This window comes from Schistocerca americana, chromosome 6 (assembly GCF_021461395.2).
Source record: "Schistocerca americana isolate TAMUIC-IGC-003095 chromosome 6, iqSchAmer2.1, whole genome shotgun sequence".
NCBI classification, from domain to species: domain Eukaryota; kingdom Metazoa; phylum Arthropoda; class Insecta; order Orthoptera; family Acrididae; genus Schistocerca; species Schistocerca americana.
The window spans coordinates 475,111,846-475,136,691 of NC_060124.1; the positions used below are offsets into that span (position 1 = coordinate 475,111,846).

At 41.3% G+C, this 24,846-nt stretch overlaps 1 protein-coding gene across 3 annotated transcripts in view; it reads left to right on the forward strand.

The window, feature by feature from the left end:
- Window positions 1–24,846, forward strand: part of LOC124619735 (pyroglutamylated RF-amide peptide receptor-like) — a 150,229-nt gene that overhangs the window by 76,605 nt on the left and 48,778 nt on the right. The window contains exons 5-6 of one of the 3 annotated variants that reach the window (XR_006980117.1): window positions 16,188–16,351; window positions 18,562–18,866. Coding sequence is in view for 1 of the 3 variants with exons in the window: in XM_047146307.1 (XP_047002263.1) it covers window positions 16,188–16,351; window positions 18,562–18,726 (329 nt within the window). In the remaining 2 variants the exon portion in view is untranslated. The remainder of the gene's footprint in view (window positions 1–16,187; window positions 16,352–18,561; window positions 18,867–24,846) is intronic. The other 2 variants (XR_006980116.1, XM_047146307.1) reach the window with 2 other exon arrangements.

Consider the following 24,846-nt stretch of genomic DNA (forward strand, 5'->3'; position numbering starts at 1 on the left):
CCTCAAAAACATTTCTCTTCTTCATACCTTCTCTGTATTACCACAGATGGCGTGTCACCGATCTCATTTGTACCAAGATTGCAGTACACACAACGTGCCTATTAGCTTCCACCGCCCGGAGCGGAATGCATAAGTTCTGATAAATGTTTACCAACCTGCGGCCTTCTACAGTTGTTGGCCCTGAGCAGAAAAACAGCACACAGGTCGTGAATCCGTAGTCTTGAGGCTGTAAGAAATTGTTAGCGAGGAACTGTTGTTTCAGAAAAGACTAAATTTCCAATCAGTTTGTTATACAGGATCCCATTCGCTTTTTTTTATTACCGGAACACGAGAAACTGCAAAGTTACATTCCTTTTTATATTCAGAAATGATTTCTATTCTTCAACAAAATAATTAACTGCGTATTTCTATAATTACAATCCCATTGTTCTCAACTAGACATCGCAAGTTAAATCTTAACTGATACTGCAGCAGAAAACATGTCCCTCCTCCGAGACCGCCGAACGAATTCTATTCACAAACCATACATTGCAAATTAAGTCTTAACTGAAACCGCGGTGGACATCATGTCCGTCCTCCGAGACTGACGAACGAGCTCTGATCTTACCGCCGAACTACGTCGCTCACCACCCAAGTTAGGCGCTATACAAAGGTCACCAAAGTGCTTCGCCTGCCTTTTCGTTTTGCAGTTGTATATTATTCTGCTGGTTATTTATACTTGTGAAAAAATGGAATGACAGCACGCTATTGAGAGATACTTTAATTTGAAATTCAAGCAAACACGCTGCTTAGTTTGTGTAATATTAATAACAGAAGATTGTCATTTTGGCGCGCAATTACCAAGCGCAACGGCCAATCGCAGGAAAAGGACAACAATTTAGGTAGTCTTTCTCACGACACCCGTACCGAACAAACCATCTGTCATCGGCACCTCACACCACATTATGTCATCTTGCCACAGCTGCCTTCTCAACTGTTTTAAAAAGAGCTTCTTGTAGCCGAATATGATGGCTGCAAAGCCAGAAATATTACAACCTTCATTCCAACATGTGGAAGGATGTCATTGCAAGTTCTGTACACGGAATGATAGTGAGATAACAGTCCAAATATTCAGAATGCGCGGTTGAATGACCTACACATTCCCTATTAGACACCACGGCAAATAAGTGAAAAGATCTCATCATCTTTGTGGAAACTCCGAACCAGCTCGCATCAACGCGATTGAAAGCAAGAAGCGGAGTAGATCAGCCTGCCGAAAATCAGAGACAGAATCCAGACATAGAATGGCGAAAACTTATTCGGAACATCACGGCTTGGTTTCACGCTGGCGAACGTTTCCCATTGGCTGATGGCTCAATAGGCCTCCGAAGACCACCAGGCGTAGACAGAAATTGCCGAAAGAGCTTTTCGACTAATCGAATCTGATCATAGGACAAACATGCAAAGATAAACTAGCTACCTGCGAAAAAGCAGAAGTATTTTTACTAAAGAATGGAAGTGACAATGAACAGGCAACTTTAAAGTTTCTGGCACGCTCTGTTAGATGCTTTCAAAACACTGGCTGTCCAACAAAGGGAAAGAGATTTTGTGCTAAGACATTCTGTTACTAACTGTTCGTTGATAGTGCTATGTGTTTATACTGCTCGTTAAAACGCGTAATGATACACACTAGGGTAGTTAGGAAAGTGATATTAGTGGACCATGTATCTCTGTCGATTAACGCAAGCTATTTAGGTAACAGCTATAGCAAACAATGTAATCGGATTCCACAAGTTGGACGTCAGAGCTCGTCCTTTTAATAATATAAATGATAACGCCTGCAATAAATGTCCTCGTTAATTGCGTAACTGTGTGAGCCAGCAGTAATTCAATGGCACATGTCAAAGGCTGTGTTTTATTTTTATTTTTTACGAGTCAAATTAATTTTCAAAAGGGAAACTATTTACCCGTGTCCTTCATCAAGTCGCTAGCGCCAGTTTTCCCCTTTTTCTTCAGTCTTGTTCCACAACAACAGCAACATATATAATACGAGTGTAGTTAGAAAAGTTCTCCGAATCACCAACAGATAGCGGTTAGCGCAACGAGGTCCTCTCATAATAGATCATCCTTAATGAGTAAACACGTGACGCGTCAGTCTTCTGGGTAGAGAAATGTGGGGTGGAAGTCTGATCTTTTTTTGTTGCCATATAGTTATTAGCGAAGACGAATAGATTCGAAATTCGACCATTAATTAAGTACTACGTAAGGGAAGATATAAAAGCAAAGGAAATTCATGCCAATTCTCAGAACAAAGTGGAAGACTCCGCTCCTTCATATTTACCTGCTCCCAATTAAAATTTGGTTGGGACAGTTCAGGTGATGATCCGTTTAGTAGTGAGTAGTCGGTCAAGACGTGACACTATCCCAGAAACCATTGCAAAAGTGAATAAAATGGTCATGGAGAATCAACAGCTGGAAGTACCAGAAATTCCTGAAGCTGTAGGAATGTCATCTGAATGGGAACATCACGTTATAAAAGTGTAACTGGGTATGAGCAAATTATCTATTCGATGAGTGCTGTATTCTTAATACAGGATCAGAAATGCTTCAGAATGGAAATGTTCAATCATTGACCCATTAGCAGAGCAACCAACAAGATTTTTTGCGCCAATTTGTGACCATAGATGAAACTTGGATCCACTGCTTTACCCCAGGGGCCGGCCGTGGTGACCGAGCGGTTCAAGGCGCTACATTCTGAAACCGCGCGACTGCTACGGTCACAGGTTCGAATCCTGAATTGGGCATGGATGTTTGTGATGTCCTTAGGTTAGTTAGATTTAAGTAGTTTTAAGTTCTAGAGGACTGATGACCTTAGAAATTAAGTCCCATAGGGCTCAGAGCCATTTGAACCATTACCCCAGGGACATAACAAAAGCCAAAGCAGTGGAAGCACGTTGATTTACCGCCGCTGACAACATCATCACAATCACCACCACCACCACCACCACCACCACCAAAGAAAGCAAAGGCAATACCGTCGGCTAGAAAGGTTACAGCGTCAGTTTTCTGGGATGCGAAGGGTATTCGGCTGATAGATTACCTTCCCATTGGTCGAACAAAAATGATACAGCACTATTTTAACCTCCTGAACCAACTGCTGCAAAAGGTGACATTAGTGGCTATGCTTTCTAACCGCAGAAAATTCAGTGTCATGTTCATGCATTATAATTTCTGATAATTGGAGACAGTAGTCCATCAGTTCTTGAGTGTCAATATTAATAATTAATTTGACTTTATATGCTTGACGAATATTAAGAATGGTTTGGTATACGACCGTCAAAGCATTTAAATTATTAACATGCCATAAAATAGTTTCATGAATACGATGATATTCATCTCAACATGTTTAACAGTTTTTATTTGTGACAACTGGTACACTCTTTGCCACGTTGAGTTAAGAATCAAATCAATTATCTTGTATACCAAAGAATGTGTGGCTCATGCAGATATTGCTCGATATAATTCTCAATCAGGACTGGAAATGCTTCGTTACATATAACATTTTCTTCTCAGGCTTAGATTGTTAAAAATAGTGGACACTGCAAATAATTGTAGCATCCAGCATCTTTTCCTCCCTGAAGCTGTCGGCTCGTAGGCCCATCGACGCCAGTATCTCGTATACGAGTGAAGATCAGCTTGGGGGGGGGGGGGGGGGGGCTGCCACTTAGTTGCTGCACCCCCACATGAAACAGAAAGCAAACAAATACACACATTGTTAGTAGTTTCAAATGAAACTGAACATTACTTAAACAACAGTTTATTTAGTTAAAAAATGGTTCAAATGGCTCTGAGCACTATGGGACTTAACTTCTGAGGTCATCAGTCCCCTAGAACTTAGAACTACTTAAACCTAACTAACCTAAGGACATCACCCACATCCATGTCCGAGGCAGGATTCGAACCTGCGACCGCAGCGGTCGCGCGGTTCCAGACTGTAGCGCCTAGAACCGCTCGGCCACGTTTATTTAGTACCTAATACTTTAGTTATTAGGCAGGTACTTGTATTCACCATATATCGTTGCTGCAACAGGCCCATAATCATACAGCAATATAACTTGTATCATCACACACACAACCAAAGATTCTGTTGGAAATCCCAATTATCGTATCTGACTGCGAAGGAAATCCTCTGATATCTGCATCATTTTCAGAACTGATAATAGCTGCACGTTAAAACATCTAGCCCGTTGAATTCTTTTGAAAACTAATTCATATGCCTCATTGCCACCTGAAAAATTATCCTGAGTCCACCGGCTGGAAAGTTGATGGATGGAGGTGGAGAGTGGTGGAGTTAACTTCCATTTGTTTTTAATTCTTGGTGCATGGATAGCGCGAGTCTGCGCGTTGTCGGAGCACTGAACGAAAACATGGGTTTGAACTAGTGGTAACAGATCCAATTCGCAGAAAGTGGGCACTTAGCGATTGATCGCTTATAAAATCAGCTGGACAAGGGCGTAAAAGGCTATACATCAAAAATCCTTTATAAAAAGACCGTGCGTTGAACAGTTAAAATGAAGAAACACATACGCAATAAATAATTATATGCTTTGCTTTCTTCTTTTTTGGAATACTAATGCATCAAGGGATCACAAATTTAGCACTGGAGGGCATCGTGGAGGGTAAAAATCGTAGAGGGAGACCAAGAGATGAATACACTAAGCAGATTCAGAAGGATGTGGGTTGCAGTAAGTACTGGGAGATGAAGAAGCTTGCATAGGATAGGGTAGCATGGAGAGCTGCATCAAACCAGTCTCAAGACTGAAGACCACAACAACAACCACAATGTAACTTTAAAACGTGAGACGGGTTGATGTTTCGGCTTGATAGAGTAGTTCATTAACGTACCTGTCATGCAGCTTCATTAAAATCTAATGTTTTTTGAAACAGTTACATATTCTGCAAATTAGTTACCAGTCGTATTTCACAGTCTGAATACAGTGAGAACGACGGCAGGCGTTGTGCAGAGGCCTAAAACTTTTCCGCTTTTGAAGGACGTCATCTTTACGCCAGTGACTGTTATAAGTTTTTATTACACTATTGCAATTAGGCCTTAGGCCATTATCAAATGCTGATATTATGGCTTTAAGCCATGTCAACGTAATGTAAGCTGACAAATTTGTGTGTCGTTGTCAATCCACAAATGTGTCAGCTTACATTACGTTGACATGGCTTAAAGCCATAATATCAACACTTGATAAAGGCCCAAGACCGAAATTGCAATAGTGTAATAAAAACTTATAACAGTCACTGGCGTAAAGATGATGTCCTTCAAAAAAATTTTTGTGACTGTGAATCCCAGCTACAAAAAGTGTTTTCCACATTTAGTTCCTCACTACAAACGAAACGGGCGGGAGTGAGGGGCGATCATCACCAAGGAATAGAAGTATTAGGTTGATGCCTAAGTCCGTAGCGTTTTTCCGTAAGTTTAATGAACACAACGGAGATTTTAGTCGCCAATAATATACTGTCCTTCACTATTTACAAATGTCTGCCGACGCTGGTACGGCTGTAAAAATCACGTGGTCTTGAGGTGAAGAAGTCGTCGGGCCATGTTGGGGCGCATTTTCATTCGAAATGGAAGTTCCTTGGAGGTTGTTCGACAGAGAGCGAAAACGCTGAAAATCTGAGGCGCGAGTTCAGGTAAATAAAATGGGTGCGGAATGAGTTCACAACCCAACTCCTGTAGAGCTGTGTAGTATTCTTTTGTCACTCTAGCAGGATTCGGGCGGTCATTATCGTAGAGTAGCAACACTTCACGCAGCCTCCCTCGTTCTTCTGTGATGGCTACGCCTCTGGAAGCAATTCATAGTCCACAACACCGTCTCTGTGCCACCAGATACGGAACATTATCTATTCTTGATGCGCGCAGGTCTTTATAAGGGGAGTTGCTGCTTTGTTTAGCCTCAACCATTCTTTCTTTTCCTTAAGCTAGTATAATTTCACCATTTCTCGATACTAGTAACGATACAGGTTAAGAATGATTGATTTCCTTCATGAACCAGTTGATGATGGGCAAGCAGAGATGCACATTTGGCCACCCGCTTGTTTTTTTGATTCTGGCTTAGAGTTTGCGATATCCAAACACCAGATTTTTGAATCAAGTGGTTCAAATGGCTCTAAGCACTATGGGACTTAACATCTGACGTTATCAGTCCCCTAGACTTAGAACTACTTAAACATAACTAATCTAAGGGCATCACACACATCCATGTCCGAGGAAGGATTCGAACCTGCGACGGCAGCAGCAGCGCGGTTCCGGACTGAAGCGTCCAGAACCGCTCGGCCACAACGGCTGGCAGTTTTGAATCTCCTCATTGCACGTAAATATCGCACGATGGTGAAATGATCACGGTATATCAAACTCACCATACCTCGAGTAAACTGACATGGATCACTGTGGGTTAATGCGTCTAAACGATCTTCGTCAGACCCCGAAAGTCTTCCTGAAAGTGGAGAGAATCGGCCAGTGTGGCCGAGCGATTCTAGGCGCTTCAGTCCGGAACCGCGCCACCGCTACGATCGCAGGTGCGAATCCTGCCTCGGGCATGGATGTGTGTGATGTCCTTAGGTTAGTTAGGTTTAAGTAGTTCTAAGTTCTAGGGGACTGATGACTTCAAACGTTCAGTCCCATAGTGCTCAGAGCCATTTGAACCATTTGAACGTGGAGAGTCATCAATGTCTTAAAACGAGAAACCCATTTTCTTGCAGTGCTCTGTCCAATAACATTATCCGCATGGACAGCGCAAATATTTCTGACTGCCTCCGCTGCTGTCACCCCTCTATTGAACTCAAAACAGAAGAAAACTGTTTGTCGGAAATGTCCCGATTTCTGCACTTAGCACTCCATTCTGTAGCGTCCACAACGCCACTCATAATCTCCAAGTGACAATATGTAAACTCAAATAGCTACAAATAAAAAATGACAATCGATAAATAAACCAGTACCAACCGGAATACCAACATAAAAAAGCACTCTGACTTCAGGCCACGAGTGGCCTACCGGGACCACCCGATCGCCGTGTCTTCCTCGGTGGAGGATGCGGATAGGAGGGGCGTGGGGTCAGCACACCGCTCTCCCAGTCGTAAGATGGTATTCTTGACCGAAGCCGCTACTATTCGGTCGAGCGCACCCCGAAAAATGGCAACAGCGCATGGCGGCCAGGATGGTCACCCATCCAAGTGCCGACCACGCCCGACAGCGTTTAACTTCGGTGATCTCAAGGGAACCGGTTTATCCACAGCGGCAAGGCCGTTGCCGGAATACCAATATGCAAACCAAAAACGTTACGAACTTGCGCACCAACCTGACACTATTTGGCGCGACAAGAGAAGTTGCGGCCAGTCAGTGGGCAAGCCGGGGACAGACGTTGAGACAAATGGCGGCGTAACGGTAATAATAAAGCAATGGAAGGCACGCAGTTGTGTGTTCTCGAAATATACTGTTGGACCCTGTGCTGAGACGTCGCTTTAACTCGTCGGCTGATCGCGACCTCCTAGAGGCGAGTTGCGCCGAAAATCGATTGGGCGCAGCTGAGTACAATTAAGACACTAGCAATAGCTAGTGCAAAAGGTCACATAAGTGGTTTAGAAGGTCAGATCAGAGCTGACCGAAAGTTATTACAGCGGGGAATGCTTGTTGGTATAACAAGAACTGCCGTTACGAGGCCGGGGAGTTACCTCATTACCAGGGATAGCCAAGTACTGGAGATTAAATATCAGCAACTCAGCAAGAAGGCAAAGCCATTGCAGTGTTCTTGGCCCAGTTACTTCATATTCAAGCCAGGGACTCGTGGTAGGAACCGATGCTGTAGCAAAACAATGATGGGCCAGGGCCATATAAATACTCGTTATTTTTGGTCAAATGGACCACACTCTACCAGCCTTCAATCCCGAGGGGGGACTTAAATCTGCCCGCGAGTCAACGGGGATTCTGCCACTGCTGTTAGACTCAGCGCCCTCCAGCCAGCAGACCACCAGAGAGCCTAAGTCAGCTACTGCCAGCCTTCTACCCAGGGGGTCTACAGCTTGAGCCCAGGTCATGGAGCTTTTCAACCGCCATCACATGCGCAGGCGAATCCCTCGCTTCCTGCCCCTACTTGTGTGAGCAGCCGCCGTCAGACCTGGGAGTCAAGGGAAGGCAGGATTCGCTTACGATTGTGGACGGGGCCGTAATCAGTTACTATTGGTTGCCTTTTACAATTACACACAATTTATTTTAAACCAGTAATTCCAGACTCAACAATAAATAAAAATACCACACGTTATTAATGAAGGAATAAACAACTGTGTAAATAATGGGTGTAGCTAGCAAATCACCATTAAATCCAGATACAGCAGATAATGTTTTAAAATCAAGCCACTGTGATCTGTGCAGAAGGCTTTTCACGCCGGGAATGGTAATAAATTAAGAACTGTTTAAAACTCGCTGCAACTTACAAATTACAGTCATTGAAATATTAAAGGCAAGTGGCCACAAACACAGCAGAAGGCATCAGACGCCAGGAATGGCAGTAAATAAAATTTTAAGGCTTACTGCTAAAATACGAATACCAAATTAGAATTTTAAGGCAAATGACCACAATCACGGGTGAAGGCCTTACACGCCAGGAATGGTAATAAATTAAGAACTGTTTAAAACTCGCTGCAACTTACAAATTACAGTCATTGAAATATTAAAGGCAAGTGGCCACAAACACAGCAGAAGGCATCAGACGCCAGGAATGGCAGTAAATAAGATTTTAAGGCTTACTGCTAAAATACGAATACCAAATTAGAATTTTAAGGCAAATGACCACAATCACGGCTGAAGGCCTTACACGCCAGGAACGGCAATAATATAAAAAATTAAGTAACCTACTGTAAAACAGCAAATACAATAGCAAAGATTAATTAAAAGACAAGCAGCTAATCACCAAACGGGTGAAATAAGATGATTTTAAACTTTGTAAATCAAACCTTAACATCCATTGAACACTACACTGCTAGATTTATTCCAGAAGGCGACCAGAACTATTCACTAGACATATATAACCTTTAATGTAGGCATTACAAGGTATTGTAATAAATAATACGATAATAAAACACAAGGACCAGAACATAAGTTCCTTCAAGGGTACTGAGGCAGATTACACCCGCAGAAGGTGTGGGCTGAAGGAGCGTTACACTGAACTACTGGCCATCAGACCTCCTTTTAGAACACACATGTCTTAAAGAACCAAGGGGCCACAGACAGTGCTCCAGGAATCGACCTCTGAGAAGGTCCAGCAACAAACACTTTCACGAGCGATGAGGTAGGCAGCCAAGAGTTGCTTTCACTTCACAAGATGGTAACTCAGACTAGTGGCAGTCTAACGAATGACTAATGATGATCTTGCTGAAGCTACCCGACGTCCGATAAACCAAATGCAACGATGTAACAATACGCCAAAGCCAGAACCAGCGGTCTGCACTACGTCCAGAATACCGTGTTTAGAGCGCCCGGAACGAGAATGGAATCATTATCACCCGAGTAGAAGAATCGCCAACTGGCCTACAATCAAGACAGCTGTCAAAACTACATGCCTTACAGGTCAGCAGCGGCAAGGGGAGGAAACGTACACTGCCGTTACATACACTAACCCCCAGGGCAGCTAACTGGAGCGTTAGCAGCCACCAGGCAAGAAAAATTACATCTGGTTGAACTTAACAAATTGTAACAAGACGAGCGCAGTAGATAGTAATAAGATGTCGAGGAAAGCTAATCAGATCCGCCTTCCCCAAGCACTCCACTTGCTGCTTTTCGCCTCGGCGACACTACGAGCAGCAACACGAACCCAAGTCACTGGAGAATCGCGAGATATCACAATGGTGGAGATTTCTCTGCTTGGATTAAAATGCACTCATCTTGCTGGATCCGGTGTACGACGAGGTTATACACCTTCGTGACCACAGCCCTTCCATCCGGCAGTCAACGCGTGCCGCCAGCGCTCCCGGCGTGTTCTGGCCCTGCGCAGACCTCCTGAGTCCTCCTGAGTCCCCAACCGAGGGCCCCGGAAAAACAACAACGCCGCCCCCAAAGATAGGGCAACGGGTACTACTTATCGATAACCGCCGCTGCTGCCACTAGCAGACAGGCAACGCTTGCGAAACCGAGTGGAGCCAACCAACAACAGAAGAAGACAAATAACCGCAACCATGCCAATTAAACGATATCGTCTGGCCTCCAACAGAGGGCGGAAACCTACAAGCAGCACCAATGCGAGCTGCAGAACGGCTCACACAGCTACTGCTAAGAGCCGTCTCATACACGCTGGGGCCGCAACTTGATCACGCGTGCCTCTGCACAGTACGCATCTGCACAATACGTCCTGGGCTTCCGGGCATCACGAGCTGCCACATGTTGCTGAGTTCGGCATCCTTGCAGCGTCACTGCCATCCTCACCAGTGGCCACCCAGCACTGCCAGTTTTCGAGCTACCTCTGCTAGCTGTGCCTCTTAGCAGGCTGTACACAGCTTACGTCCTGGATGCGTTGATTTCTGCAAGTACCATTACAATTACTATAGTTAATGGACAATAAATGAAATGTTTTAGCAATGATGTTTCTATGATAATACTTCGGACGTTTATTGGTCATCCACTCACCACTCAACTGTTGCACCCCCACGGTGGTGGATTCTCAGCACCCTAACCTCCAACTACACTGGTCCACCACCACGGCCTCTATAGTATTCTGACTTTCTTAATTACTGCCATCGATGTTTTCAGAAACTCATTTCGGAACATTCACGCACAGAACCATTTTTGAAGCGAATAAGCACTGCATTTCGAATTGTTAGCAGTACCCAAAAGTAGGGACATTTGACTTCCTGCAGGAATGTGAATTGCGGTTTATTTGTCTCACAACGTACATAGTCTAAATCATTTGATTCAGGTACAGGAGACACTTCAAAATTGCAGTAAAATTTCACCATAAACACAGAACAGCTGATGTTAACGAACAGCATCATAACAGTAATACAATTTTGCTATACAAACATACAATAAAATCTAACACTTACTTACCATTGCTCGGCCGGCCGCGGTGGTCTAGCGGTTCTAGGCGCTCAGTCCGGAACCGCGCGACTGCTACGGTCGCACGTTCGAATCCTGCCTCGGGCATGGATGTGTGTGATGTCCTTAGGTTAGTTAGGTTTAAGTAGTTCTAAGTTCTAGGGGACTGATGACCATAGATGTTAAGTCCCATAGTGCTCAGAGCCATTTGAACCATTTGAACTTACCATTGCTCAAATTACCATTTCATTCTCCACGAATTATTCTATGGAATAGTAGAGGTTCTCCCACCGAATCTCCTGTAGCCTCGTTTCTAAAATTTCTGGCTTCATATTAAATATATTTTTGCCCATTAACTTGTTATTCACTGAAACGCCAAAGTAACTGGTGTGGGCAGGCGTATTCAAATACAGATAAATGTAAACATGCAGAACACGGCGCTGCGGTCGGCAACGCCTATATAAGACAACAAGTATGTGGTGCAGTTGTTAGATCGGTTACTGCTGCTACAATGGCAGGTTATCAAAATTTAAGCGAGTTTGAACGTAGTGTTATTGTCGGCGCACGAGCCACGGGACACACCACCTGCGAGATAGCGATGCAGTGGGGATTTTCCCGTACAACCAATTCACGATTGACCGTGAATATCAGCAATTCAGTAAAACATCTAATCTCCGATATAGCTACGACAATAAAAACATTCCAGAAAGGAAGGGATCAACGACGGCTGAAGAGGATCGTTCAACATGTCAGAAGTGCAACACTTCCGCAAATTGCTGCAGATTTCAATGCTGGGCCATCAGCATGTGTCAGCGTGCGAACCATTCAACGAAACATCATCGATATGGGCTTCCGGAGTCGAAGACCCACTGGTGTACCCTTGATGTCTACACGACATCTCGTCTGGGCCCGTCAACACCGACATTGACTGGACCATCAGCAAGTGTCAGCGTGCGAACCATTCAACGAAACATCATCGATATGGGCTTCCGGAGTCGAAGACACACTGGTGTACCCTTGATGTCCACGCGACATCTCGTCTGGGCCCGTCAACACCGACATTGACTGTTGATGACTGGAAACATGTTGCCTAGTCGGACGAATCTCGTTTCAAATTGTATGGAGAGAATGGACGTGTACGGGTATGGAGACAACCTCATGAATCCTTGGAGTCAGCGGGGGCTGGTCATGATGGTGAAGGATCTATAATGGTGTGGGGCGTGTGCAGCTGGGGTGATATTGGACCCTTGATACGTCTACATACGAGTCTGACAGGTGACACGTGCGTAAGCATCCTGTCTGATCACCTGCATCCATTCACGTCCCTTGTGCATTCCGACGGACAGCAGGACAATGCGACACCCCACACGTCCAGAATTCTTACAGAGTGCCTCCAGGAACACACTTCTGAGTTTAAACACTTCCGCTGGTCACCAAACTACCCAAGATATGAACGTTATTGAGCATATCTGGGATGCCTTGCAACGTCCTTTTCAGAAGAGATCTTCACCCCCTCCTACTCTTACGTATTTACGGACAGCCATGCAGAATTCATGGCGTCAGTTCTTTCCAGCACTACTTCAGACATTAGTCGACGAACACATGCCACGTCGTGCTGAGGCACTTCCCCGTGCTCGCGGGAGCCCTACACGATATTAGGCAGGTGTACCAGTTTCTTTGGCTTTTCAGTGTATATTGTCATCCCCATATACTGTGGAGTTCTTGCATGTAGTTTCAACTGGAGTATGTGTACCACACACTATTTTTATTTCTCGTGTTATATGTCTGGTTAAAATGTTTCTCGAATAATTTTTGTCTGCTGTGTAGGAAGATTATAATTTCATAAATATATGGAGGAAACAGGATTTGTAGTTTCCCAAATAATGGGTGCCAAGACTCTCTTTGTTGTGTAGTATAATGTATCTGACAATTTTCCTTTTCAGTTTAAGTATTCGAGATAATTTGCTTCGACTTCCCTAGAAAGTTATACCACAGATTCAAAATAACTATGATAAGCAATTTTTTGTGTTCTCAAGTCAACAAGTCAATGGAATTTGCTAGTATTTGCATTGGTCATGACATAGCTGGAAATCGGGATATCCCACAAAAGTCGGAACATATGGCAAGATAGGTTTGAACAGCAAGGCCCGTTTTTACCTTGACAGGGGAAAATACTTGATGTAGTTTCGTACTGAACACCTGGCAGACAGAACAGAAGCATAATAAAATCGCGAGTATGATCTGTCTGTAAATATTCGTATTTCCGATTATGCAAACTGTACTAAAGAGTTCGAAATAGCGTGCATTGCGATCGCTATTCGGAAAGTAAGGTCTGATCGGTCGCGAAGTGGGAACGACGGTGAAAATCAAAAATGTTTTATTTGCAGCAGATTACTACATTTTCCCGCTCCGATTTAGACATTTTTCGTGGCGTTGTAGCAACTTTCCAGTATCCTCACCAGAGAAGGCAGCCACCTGTGCTTTCTCTCACGTCTCTACGCTGGCCTAAGTTCGTTGTCTGTGCTAAAACTTTGTCTTCATAACCAAACGGTTCATGTGAGCGGATATGAGAATCAGAGGGAACAAAGTCCGAGCTGTATGGTGGGTGATCAGATGCTTCCCATCGAAATCTCTGCAGGAGCGTCATTGCTCCTGCAGTTCGCAGCCGAGAATTATCGTGAAGAAGGAAATGCATGACAATTCATGTCGTGTGGGCTTTATGAAATCAGGTAAAATCTCTCACAGGGACCCATACTTGGCAGGAGACATTATAGTTCTCGGCATCTTTACTTGCTCACTGTGTGCTCAGAACTGAAACGAGAAACGTGATGCGATCGACATGCGTAATACAGACACTGGGCAACAAGTCTGCCCAAAGCTTCATCGGATTTTAACTGTCGTTTCCATTTTGCGACCGATCGGACCTCACTTTCCGAATATCTCTCACTTTATAGACACATGGAGTTTGCTATAACTGGTAAAGATTTTCGCAGAGATGTGCATGTGTGATTGTCAGCCAAGCTTAGGACGTTATTTACAAGATAGTGTGACCACGAGTGATTTAATCAGGAAACTGAACTCACAATAATTATTCCGAAAGAACTAATATTGCTAAATGGACATTGTTATTGTACAATAATATTACACTACGTTACCGAATTTCTCCCTATACGCATCAATAAGAATATGTAATATTTAGGCTGGTTCGAAATTCTGGATGATCAAGACACTGCAGCTGTGGAAACTGCTCTAGTTTCTTTCAGGCAGAAGGAGTAAAAGCGGATAAAAAACTGGTATGTGGAGCATCAAATATGCACACAATTTTCAATTTTTTAAATAAGTGTTTATTTAAAAAACTGAATTTGAAGGACATAAATGATAAACAGGTTTTTACGCTTTTAATGGTCCAGTATCTGATATATTACTGAATATAATTACTCTTATGTTTGGCCTTAAGGAATAATTTTTTTTTGTCTTCCCTTTTAGTTGAAGTGTATCTCTGCCTGTATTTTGTGAGCAGTAACCCAAATGAATCAATTTTAATTTTCTAGCTTTTATGTTTATCTGTCCTAACATCCCATAATGTCAAAGATAATTAATAATATTGATGCATTCTAATATGAACAATCTTTCCTATCATTTTAGAGTCATTCGAATAGAAAAACATGGGGGTGAAAGTAGAGAAGCTAAAATCTGTGGGGAAAAAACTGAAGCACGTGAGCAGTTGTCAATACTGCCCACAGATGGCACAATATTTCCATAGTTGCACAATGCACAATATATTTCATAATTTTTTTGCTTGTTCAACTTTATTGGATAACCTTCCAATGTAACCAACATGTGTTCAATATTATCGTACAATCAGAAATATTGAGTAATTATACTGAATGTCTAGGGGTCACTTAAATAAGTGTCTGACCTGATATGATAAACTAACTAATGTTATCAAAGTAATTTGAAAAATGTTGAAACGTAACACCGTAAATCTTCTTACTCCTTTCCAGGTTTATAATTGCAGCAGTACATACTTTTGTTTGAAAATTTAACTGGAGTTGTATTTCTTTACAGTACATGTTCATTGTTAGAGTCAAATATGACATATCAATCAGTCTGATCTCTAAACTTTGATGATTAATAATAGTAAATGTTACAGGAAGGTTACAGCTTCACTAAATAAATAGGTGCAGTAATTGCTCAATGGAGAAATAAGTGAGTTGACAGCTGGAACTCTTTCAGAATAAAGTGTCAACAACTGGGAGTCCACAGGGTTGCTGTGTAAGACTCATAAAGTAAGAATATCTGTGCAGCTTCCTAGTAACAGTACTTTGGAAGATGGATGAAGAGATTTTATATTTATTTGATTAAAAGCTCATTATTTCTCAATCAATTCTTATTTTTAAAGATTTTACTCATTAAGGGGTGTGCTATTAATGTATTTTGCAGATAATTGGTGGATGAGAGGGGAGGGGTTAAATCCCAACTGTATACATTTTCCTTTTGTCTTTCCGCATCAATTTGCTTTCTTTCTTTCTCCAACAATTCGTTTCTCAGACTGAGTGAGGCGATGCAGTGGTTGACGTACTGGACTCACATTTGGGAGGACATTGATTCAACTCTACATCCAGCCATCCAAATTCAGGTTTTCTGTGATTTCCATAATTGGCTCCAGGCAAATTCCATGATGTTTTCTTTGAAAGGACTCTGCCAAATTCCTTCCACATTCTTGAAATATTTCAAGTCTGTGCTGTGTCTCTAATGACCTTGATTTCAATGGGTTTTTAAATCCTAGTCTTGCTTTTTCTCTCAGCTTCATTGGTTTATAGAAATGGGAGGTTAATTTAATAGACAGCTGTAGGCAAGTGACAGGATAAGTAATCTGACCACAGTATATGAAAACTGCATCTGACTGTGCCGATAGTGATTTAGTACTAGTAGTTGCCTCTGAGGACATACATGTGTATCTTATGTTTGTGCTATATAATGAGACAAATATGGCGCTTTTTTAAATGCTGATGTTATAGTAGGCAAGTAAACACAATTTTTCTTTCATTTTAGTTAAGACATTTGTTGCATATATTGGAACATGGACTGCAACTGTTACAAATTTCTTTTTACACAGCTAATCAAGATGCTGGTGGCAATTGTCATTCTCTTTGTCATCTCCTGGGGGCCATCACTAATTGACAATGTGCTGACAGCTTATGGTGTTATACCTTGGCAGAAACATGGAATGGTGTACAAAGACATGAGCACAGCCTTCTTGCTCATGGCTTACTGTAACAGGTATATATTTTCCATGTATCACTTATAATCTGCTCAAACCACTACTCTGTAAATTTAGGTCAATAGGTAGAGTATTACACAGATTATCATTCAACAAGATTTTCATTGAAACTGATACTGGTAGCAGAGGCATATATACACACGTACATACATACACAACTCTATAACTCTCTGTATTTATTATTTGTTTGTACATCCTAGAAATAAAAGCATGATCATTGGTACAAATTGAATGAGGTATATAACCTGAACAGACAGTTTTTAATGTTGGAAAATGAACTGCAATTTGCTCCACTAATATTTATTATGAACCAATTCTTGACTTATTACGCCATCCTTAGGTACAACAGACTAAAATCCAGACCTTGAAAACTTAAAGATAATACCAATGCAGAGAACCATTACTCATGAGTTAGTGCAGTTGGTAAGATGTGACCTGCTGATTTAAGTTTTCCAAGGTTTACTCAAAAAAAGGGGGGGGGGGTGGCAGTTCACACAAATTCTATTATGGTTCCTTCATTAAGGCCAAGGCCATGGTCAACTACCTATCCACCCTCTTTAAAACGTGCTGGTATAATCTGTGTGTACATATACTTTTGAGCTAATTATGTTCATTGTATTATGATGGCAAATCCTATGTCATTGTAAGATTATTCCTGGATGAATGAATAAATAAATAAATATAAATGACATGAGATGGGAAATATCATACAGAGTGTTCACCACAGTTGTTGTGTATCAGATATGTTATGATAGTGGTGTAGCAAGTTACAACTGTATCAGAAAATAAATTGAGACTGAATAAACTGCAATGTGAATAGTTGACACTGTACAGGAGACACATTTTAGTACAAAAGTCATTCAAGCTGTAAGTGGTGATATTACATACACATGGATACAGAATTATTACTTTTTTCATTAGTAATTCAAGGGTTATTATGCTGGATTATGCCAATTTAATGCGAGTATAAGGATACAAGAGTCTTAAATTGATGTTTGTATACTGAGTAGTAGGCCTACTAAAATAGCGATGAATAAATACACACAACAGTAAAGTATTCAAGTTACATAAATGTGTGTAAGCGAAGTGTAGACAGTGCTACAGACAAAACAGAAGAAGAGTCATAGATTATGTTACCAAGAATTTTTGAATACCAAGACAAAAATTAATGACCATATATTACACTATACCTACAAAGAATACATAAAAACAAAATTCCAGTATAGTCTGGACACTCAAATTGGAGTAAGAGTACAGATCATAAGACCAACAATTGCATGCAAAACAAAGGAAGATGTAAATGATACTAATATTGCAGTACAAGAGTGTGGTATATGGAGAAGAATATTATTATTGGAGTTGAAATGAGGGTGCATCTGTGGTTCGTTGACTGGATCATGCGAAGACTGAAGAATGGTGATGGGCTCAGCTGTAACTGATCCTTTAGATCAGGTGGAAGTTTTGTCATACATGCATTTTTGACAACAAGACTTTGCCAGAAGATGATTGGTATGAAACTTTGAAACTTGTGACAAAATGAGGCCACCACTTGGCTGATTCTCGAGAAGACTTCATCAACAAGGCATAGGTTTTCTTCCCTTTATAGGCTATACTTAGGACTATTATGTTTACAATGTACTCTCTCAGCATAAGCTCAAACAAAGGAAACAGTTTGTTTCTTTTTCAGTCTTAAATGTGCAATTGTTATCCCAAGAAGTGATAAAAGGATAGAGTAATATGATAATTTTTATTTTATTGCTAGTAAGCCATACCTCAGTGACACTTTAAACATTGTACTTAGCATGCTTCTATGAATTTAACAATCCTAAAATTCTCATACTTCAGGAAATGTGGAGCTAACCATGCTTTAGGTCTTTTTTTCCATTCCTGCACATTATAAAATGATCTGCACAAAGCATAACAAAAACTGCTGTAACCATAAGGCACAATTGTTTTTAAAAGGCAGTTTTATTTTCTGCCTTGGCTGCATTATGAAAATACTCATTTATCTCACACAATCAGATGATTTCAGCAATATGCCATTCTCAAGTGCTTATTCATAACCTCATAGTTGTACAATCATCCTCTCTGGTTGTATACAGTGTACATCTATTGTGCGTCTATCTCTCGACTGTTAATTGGTTAACTACTTGCACTCAAGTATAAACAACTACTCACTAACTACACAGATTTCTACTTTTATTTTCAGCTGTATCAACCCTGTGGTGTATGGATTTATGTCAAAAAATTTCCGAGAGAGCTTCAAAAAGGCCTTGTGCCGGTGGCATAACTATGGTGCACTGACACTTCAAGGATCCTCCTACAAGAACAAGAGGCACATGTCACTCTCGCAGACACGGACCACTTCTGTCCGGTATGTGTCCGGATGTTGCTGGCCATGTCACTCGAGGAGTGAGGGCAAGTAGAAAAATCACTGTGTGGCCTTCTTTGGCACTCATGAAAAATGAAGTGGCTGTACCTGATAAAGAAAATACCTACAGTCAAACCAGTAAGGTGCAAAACTGATCAGAATTTTGTAAGCAACGGTGGTGTGCTAGTTTGAAAGATGCTTTTGGTCGGTAGTAGCTAACAAAGGTTCTTGCATGTATATTTATCATTTTAGCTTTGGTACAAGGGAAGATCATTAAGATGCTAAACCAATACATCAGTGCTTTTGAAGCTACAGTAATTTGCAGATTTTGTATTTCTTGCATTTCTGCTTCATTGCTAGAGAATGTTAACAAATGAATTACATATAAGCAAAACTGAAAAGGCAACCATCAGTCACATGCAGTTGATTGATATACCACATGTAAATCAGCCACATGTGAGTGGTTACTCTCCCTCATTTTTGTGTGTTGTTTCCATCTCAACAATGATCATTTGCTTCTTTAGTTACCATGGACCTGCTGTGACCATTCCTTTAGAGGATCAAAACATTTATGCTGAGTAGTATATGACAATTTTTTTGTCACAACTCAAATGGAATTGAAAACCTCCATACATTTTCCTTAATACCAAAGTGAACAGCACATTAAAAAATTCATTATTTGATGGAAAAAAAAATGGAACTGAAGTCTCATTTCCAGTATTTACATGATGCATCCTCCAAAAACCTCTTTTTGTTCTCCTTATGTCAAACAAAACGTACATGGGCATCAATTTTTATAACTTTGAGGGTTGTTAAATCCTTCAAACACCATTGTACCAACATCAGAGTGAAAAAATTCTAGAAAGGGTTTGAATGCAAGCCAAAGCAAATTAATTTTATAGGTTAATATAAAGATAAAAATCAAATGATTTGTAACAAAAATATTTTGATTGTTTGTGTAAAACTTAAAAGGAAGCTCTTACATGAGCCTCATAAATATTATCTACTGGGTGCAAATTTTGGCTGATATTAAATTCTGAAAAAGGAAGGCTGTTCCTGCAAAGAGTGTTATTGCTGCCAGTTGCCTGAGGCAAATATCACAATGTGCATGGAAACCATATTCCAATAATTACTACTACTTGTTGATGTTCTGATTTATTCAATCACAGAGAAGAAAGAAAAATAATTCCCTTTTATACTCTGTCTCTGTATCGAGGATTCCATGTAGGGTTATGTGTTATCATGTGAAGATCTTCAAAAGCTCCCATACGATGTAAGGCAATAAGGCTAGAACTATTATTGCATTAATGGCATCCCCTTTGCATCAATGAAATCATACCTTAACAACAGAAAGTAGAGTATTACATTAATAACTGGTGTCACAGGAATAACTCTAAGTTTGGATTGAGAAAACATGATACTTGGTACTTGGCCAGTACCTGTTCTTGACGTACACAAACGATTTACCAAAGGTGTTGGATAGCTCATCAAAAACTGTGTTGTTTACTGATGATTCAGATACATGGAAAAAGAGCCAGGCACAGTCCTACCAGATTCGAACAACAGAATATTGTTTCAGCTTTAAAACTCGGTCAAAGCAAACAGCATAACACTTACAGCAATTGAATAAAGCAGTTGATCCTAGATTAACTCAAAAAATTGACTTGAAGCAAGCTGAATTCAGAAATCTATGTTGTACAAATGCTAATCTCAAATTATTTTGCCATGAGATACGACCATCTTTGACTATAAAAACTTTGCAGATCAAGTAAAGTACTGTTTCAGTCATCAGTTCATTGTTCTAGTGACACTAGGCATGGGAAATATGAGTGCCTGTCTCAAGACACTTGAGAACTTCTGAATGCATTTCACTTAAAGCATGCTTCATGAGGCTTGAGAATGTCAACATGCTTCTGATGCCACAATTCCATGGCCCTCCAAGGGTTTGACATTGACAGGCTCAGTTGACTTGTGGAACAGGCCAATACACTGAGCCAAAAACCAGGGGTGTGGCCTTCTCTTCACACGGAATAATATACGTGCAATCTGATAGCTATGCAGTGCCAATAAACACATTTGAGATGTATTATACATTTGTTGTGAGAGGGGAAGAGCTGACTAAATGCAATACATGTAGTGCATACTAAAGGAAATGAAAAGGAAATCATGGATCTTGGAATATTTTCCAGACATCAAAGTGAATCAAGCGCAATATCTTACTTGTTGCTGTTATAACCATTTTCAAAAGCAGAAATACGCCAAGCATGATACACTGTTTGCATCATAAGATATGAGTATTTCAGGGTAGCCACAATAAGCAGCCCTTCTTCTTTCTAGGTTACTACAATGCAGGTATGAATAATAACGTCAATATGTTACTCATTTTCTAGAGGTAAAATAATTTATAAGCTGACTGGAGATAAAAATGTTTGATAGTCTCAACACAAATATGATATTCATTAACCTTATGTAGTCACTCTCTTACAAATCTACTCCTTCCCTAGCCTCCTGTATACAAAGTGTGAAATGTATACTGACTCCTGAAGTTTTCAACTTTGAAACTTTCTTACGAGATTAATCACTGAATTAACAAGAATGTGTCCCATATATTTTAATGGTTGTAGCATTTGTTTTACATATTAACTATGCAAAATAAACTCTAAGAAAAAAATACAATGCACCACGATAAAATATGTATGTTGGTCACAAACTGATATTCCTACAGGTGTCTATGGAAAGTGCAAAATTGTAGATTTGATGACCAGTGGATGGATGTGTGATGCTGCAGCACAATTCTACAATGCAGTTGGCAAAAACAGTAAACTAGGGACATGTTGATAACAGGGCATAAAGTGTTTTCCAAATTTTATTCCGTATACTCAGTTAGACGGTAACTGTGCCTCGCAGACAGGCATATGACCAGTATACGAAGAAGTTAGCATTTCAGAGAGAATATGTGGTTGTGCTCAAAGAAGCTAGTTGGAGTAACTGACAAATCACTCAATATTTGAACAGGAGTAATGCCACTATTCGCTAATGTTGGCACGAATGGGTGGACCATGGTCAAAAATAGGTGGCTTAGAAAGTGGGCTGAGCTGACGGCACCCCTTGTGCTGACTACCCTTGACCACTGTACCAACAAGGATGTTTGCAGTACTGTCAGCCACATTTGACCTGGTATCTCATTGACTGCAGTGGAATTGTCTTCAGTGATGAGTCCAGATTTGAACCGGGCCCCAATGACCAGTGAAGATGTGTCTCAAGATTCCCTGGTCACTACTGGGATACCAACCTGAGGGTTAGCTGCCATATGACCCAAAAACTGGGAGTGATGGTCTGGGGTGCCATTTCATTTCATAGCAGGGACCCTTTCGTTGTTGTATGCAGTACCATTACAGCACAGTAGTAGGTTGATGATACTTTATGCCCCACTCTTCTGCCCTCCATGGCATGCCATCCTTACCTTAGATATAAGCAAAATAATGTCTGGCTGCACACACCAAACATTTCTTCTGCTTGTCTTCATGCTTGCCAAACCCTGCCTTGCATTGGCCAGCAAGGTCACCAGATCTCTCCACAGTTGATAACATTTTGAGCATTACAGGCAGAGCCCTCTAGCCATCTTGGGATTTTGATGATCTAATGCACAAAGTGGGCAGAATTTGGCACAATATCCCTCAGGAGGACATCCAATAAGCCTGTCAATCAATGCCAATCTGAATAACTGCATGCATAAGAACCAGAGGTTGGCTAACACATTATCGATGTGCTCAAATTGTGAAGCTCTTTCTCTCAAATAAATCATCAAATTTTTCTGAAATTGTAGCGAATTGTTTCCCCACTGATTTCAATAAATGCCTGCTCACATCTAATGTCTGTAATTCCTTTGTGCCTTAATCATTTGTTTGTTTCTAAATGTACATCACATCTACTGATTTCCATCCCATTCAGATAATTTCTTTGTGGTCCATAACTTTTTTGTCTTAGAGTGTGCTTAATAATGGAACATACATTAAATTAAATAAAACTCTGAGTATTCATCCATTTTAGTTTTGCTGCAAGTACTTAGATGCATAGTTATTGTTTTTTTTTTTTTTATTTTGTAGTTCCTGTCTTCAAGTTTTGGCGATAACATTGACTCAACAAGTCTGGAAACTTAAAAACATGCTCAATGTTCTAGCATGCAGAAATTTTATATTGAAAATTGAATAGGGATGAAATACTATGACATACTGAGAAGGCTGAAAATCTGAAGTTGTGACTTTTATTCATAAAAATAGGCAAATTAATTCTGAAAAAAAATAATAATGAGGTAAATTGTCATACTGAGCACCATCATACAGGGTGACTATTATTGAACTATATGAAATTAAATCATCAGAACTTCTGAATGATATTCATTAGGATGTTCAAACTGCATGTTGGGCCAATGGGCACGATGTGAAAGGGTGTCCTCAAAAAATGGTTCAAACGGTTCTGAGCACTATGGGACTCAACTGCTGAGGTCATTAGTCCCCTAGAACTTAGAACTAGTTAAACCTAAATAACCTAAGGACATCACAAACATCCATGCCCGAGGCAGGATTCGAATCCGCGACCGTAGCGGTCTTGCGGTTCCAGACTGCAGCGCCTTTAACTGCACGGCCACTTCGGCCGGCTGGGTGTCCTCACCTTCGATCCAGCTAGCATGGGTATCATCAATGAATCTGAACCAAGTGAGGGGTTTAGGATTATAGGTTTCTAGGAAGGCCCATGAATAGGTTGGCATAGGCAGGTGCCATATGTGGACCCATAGCCATGCCCTTGATTTGTTTGTGGGTAATGCCTTCAAAGGAGAAGTAATTATGGGTGAGGATATAGTTCCTCATCACGACTAGGAAAGAGGTTGTTGGTATGGAATCTGTTGGGTGTGGGGAAATGTAGTGTTCAATAGTGGTAAGGCCATGGTATTAGGAATGTTATTGTAAAGGGAGGTGGCATCAATAGTGATGAGCAGGGCACCTTGTGGTAAAGGGACAGGAACTGTGGAGAGTTGATGGAGGAAATCGATGATGTCTTTTATATAGGAGGGTAGGTTCTGGCTAATAGGTTGAAGGTGTTGGTCAGTGAGAGCAGAGATTCTCTCAGTGGGGGCACAGTAACCAGCCACAATGGGGAGTCCTGGGTGGTTAGGTTTATAGACTCTAGGAAACATGTAGAAGGTAGAAGTGTAGGGAATGGTAGGGGTGAATAGAGAGTTGGACTCCAGGGAGAGGTTCTGGGATGGGTGTAAGGATCTGAGGAGTAACTGGAGATCCTGCGGGATTACTGTAATGGGATCACTGTGTCAAGGTTTGAGGGTGGAAGTATCTGACAGCTGGTGGGATCCTTCTGCCAGGTAATCCTTGGGGTTCAAAACAACAGTGGTGGAGCCTTTGTCTGCAGGTAGGATTATAAGGTCGGGATCAGTTTTTAGATGATGGACTGCAGTTCTTTCTGTGAATGTAAAATTAGTTTGCATGTTGAGGGATTTGGGGAATGATGGTGAGTAAAGGTTCAAGGTTAAGAAATTCTGTAAAGTTTACAGGGGATGGTTTGGGGACAGTGGACGGCTTCATGGTTGAATGCAGTACTGAAATGAGTTAGGCAAGGTTCATCATTGGTCTTTGGTTGAGTCTTATTGGTAGAGTTGGTGGAGAAAAAGTGTTTCCACCGTAGGAACCAGTATAAGGAGAGAAGGTCTTTAATAAGTCCTGCAAGAGTGAATTTGGGAGCAGGGAGAAAGGTGGGGCCTTTGGAAAAGACTGATATTTCTGTGGGGTTAAGGCTTCTGGAGGATAGGTTCATGATTGTGTAGCGGGTCTGTTTAGGTTCTGGGTTCTGTGTGGTAGTGGGAGGGACTTTTGGAGGGTGGGATAAATGTAGTAGGTCTGTGAGACAGGGTTTGTCAGCTTTGAGGGGATACGGGTCTGGTTTGGAAGTAGTTGTAGAAGTGGTGGACAGTGGTACTCCAAGGCAGGAATAGGAAGTGAGCAGGATGGAGAGCTTTTTGAGGTGGAGTTGTGCATGTTGGTCAAGTTCCTGCAGGGCCAGTTTTCAACTTGTGTTATGGGCTCCAGGAATTTGGGATTGCATAGCAGGAGA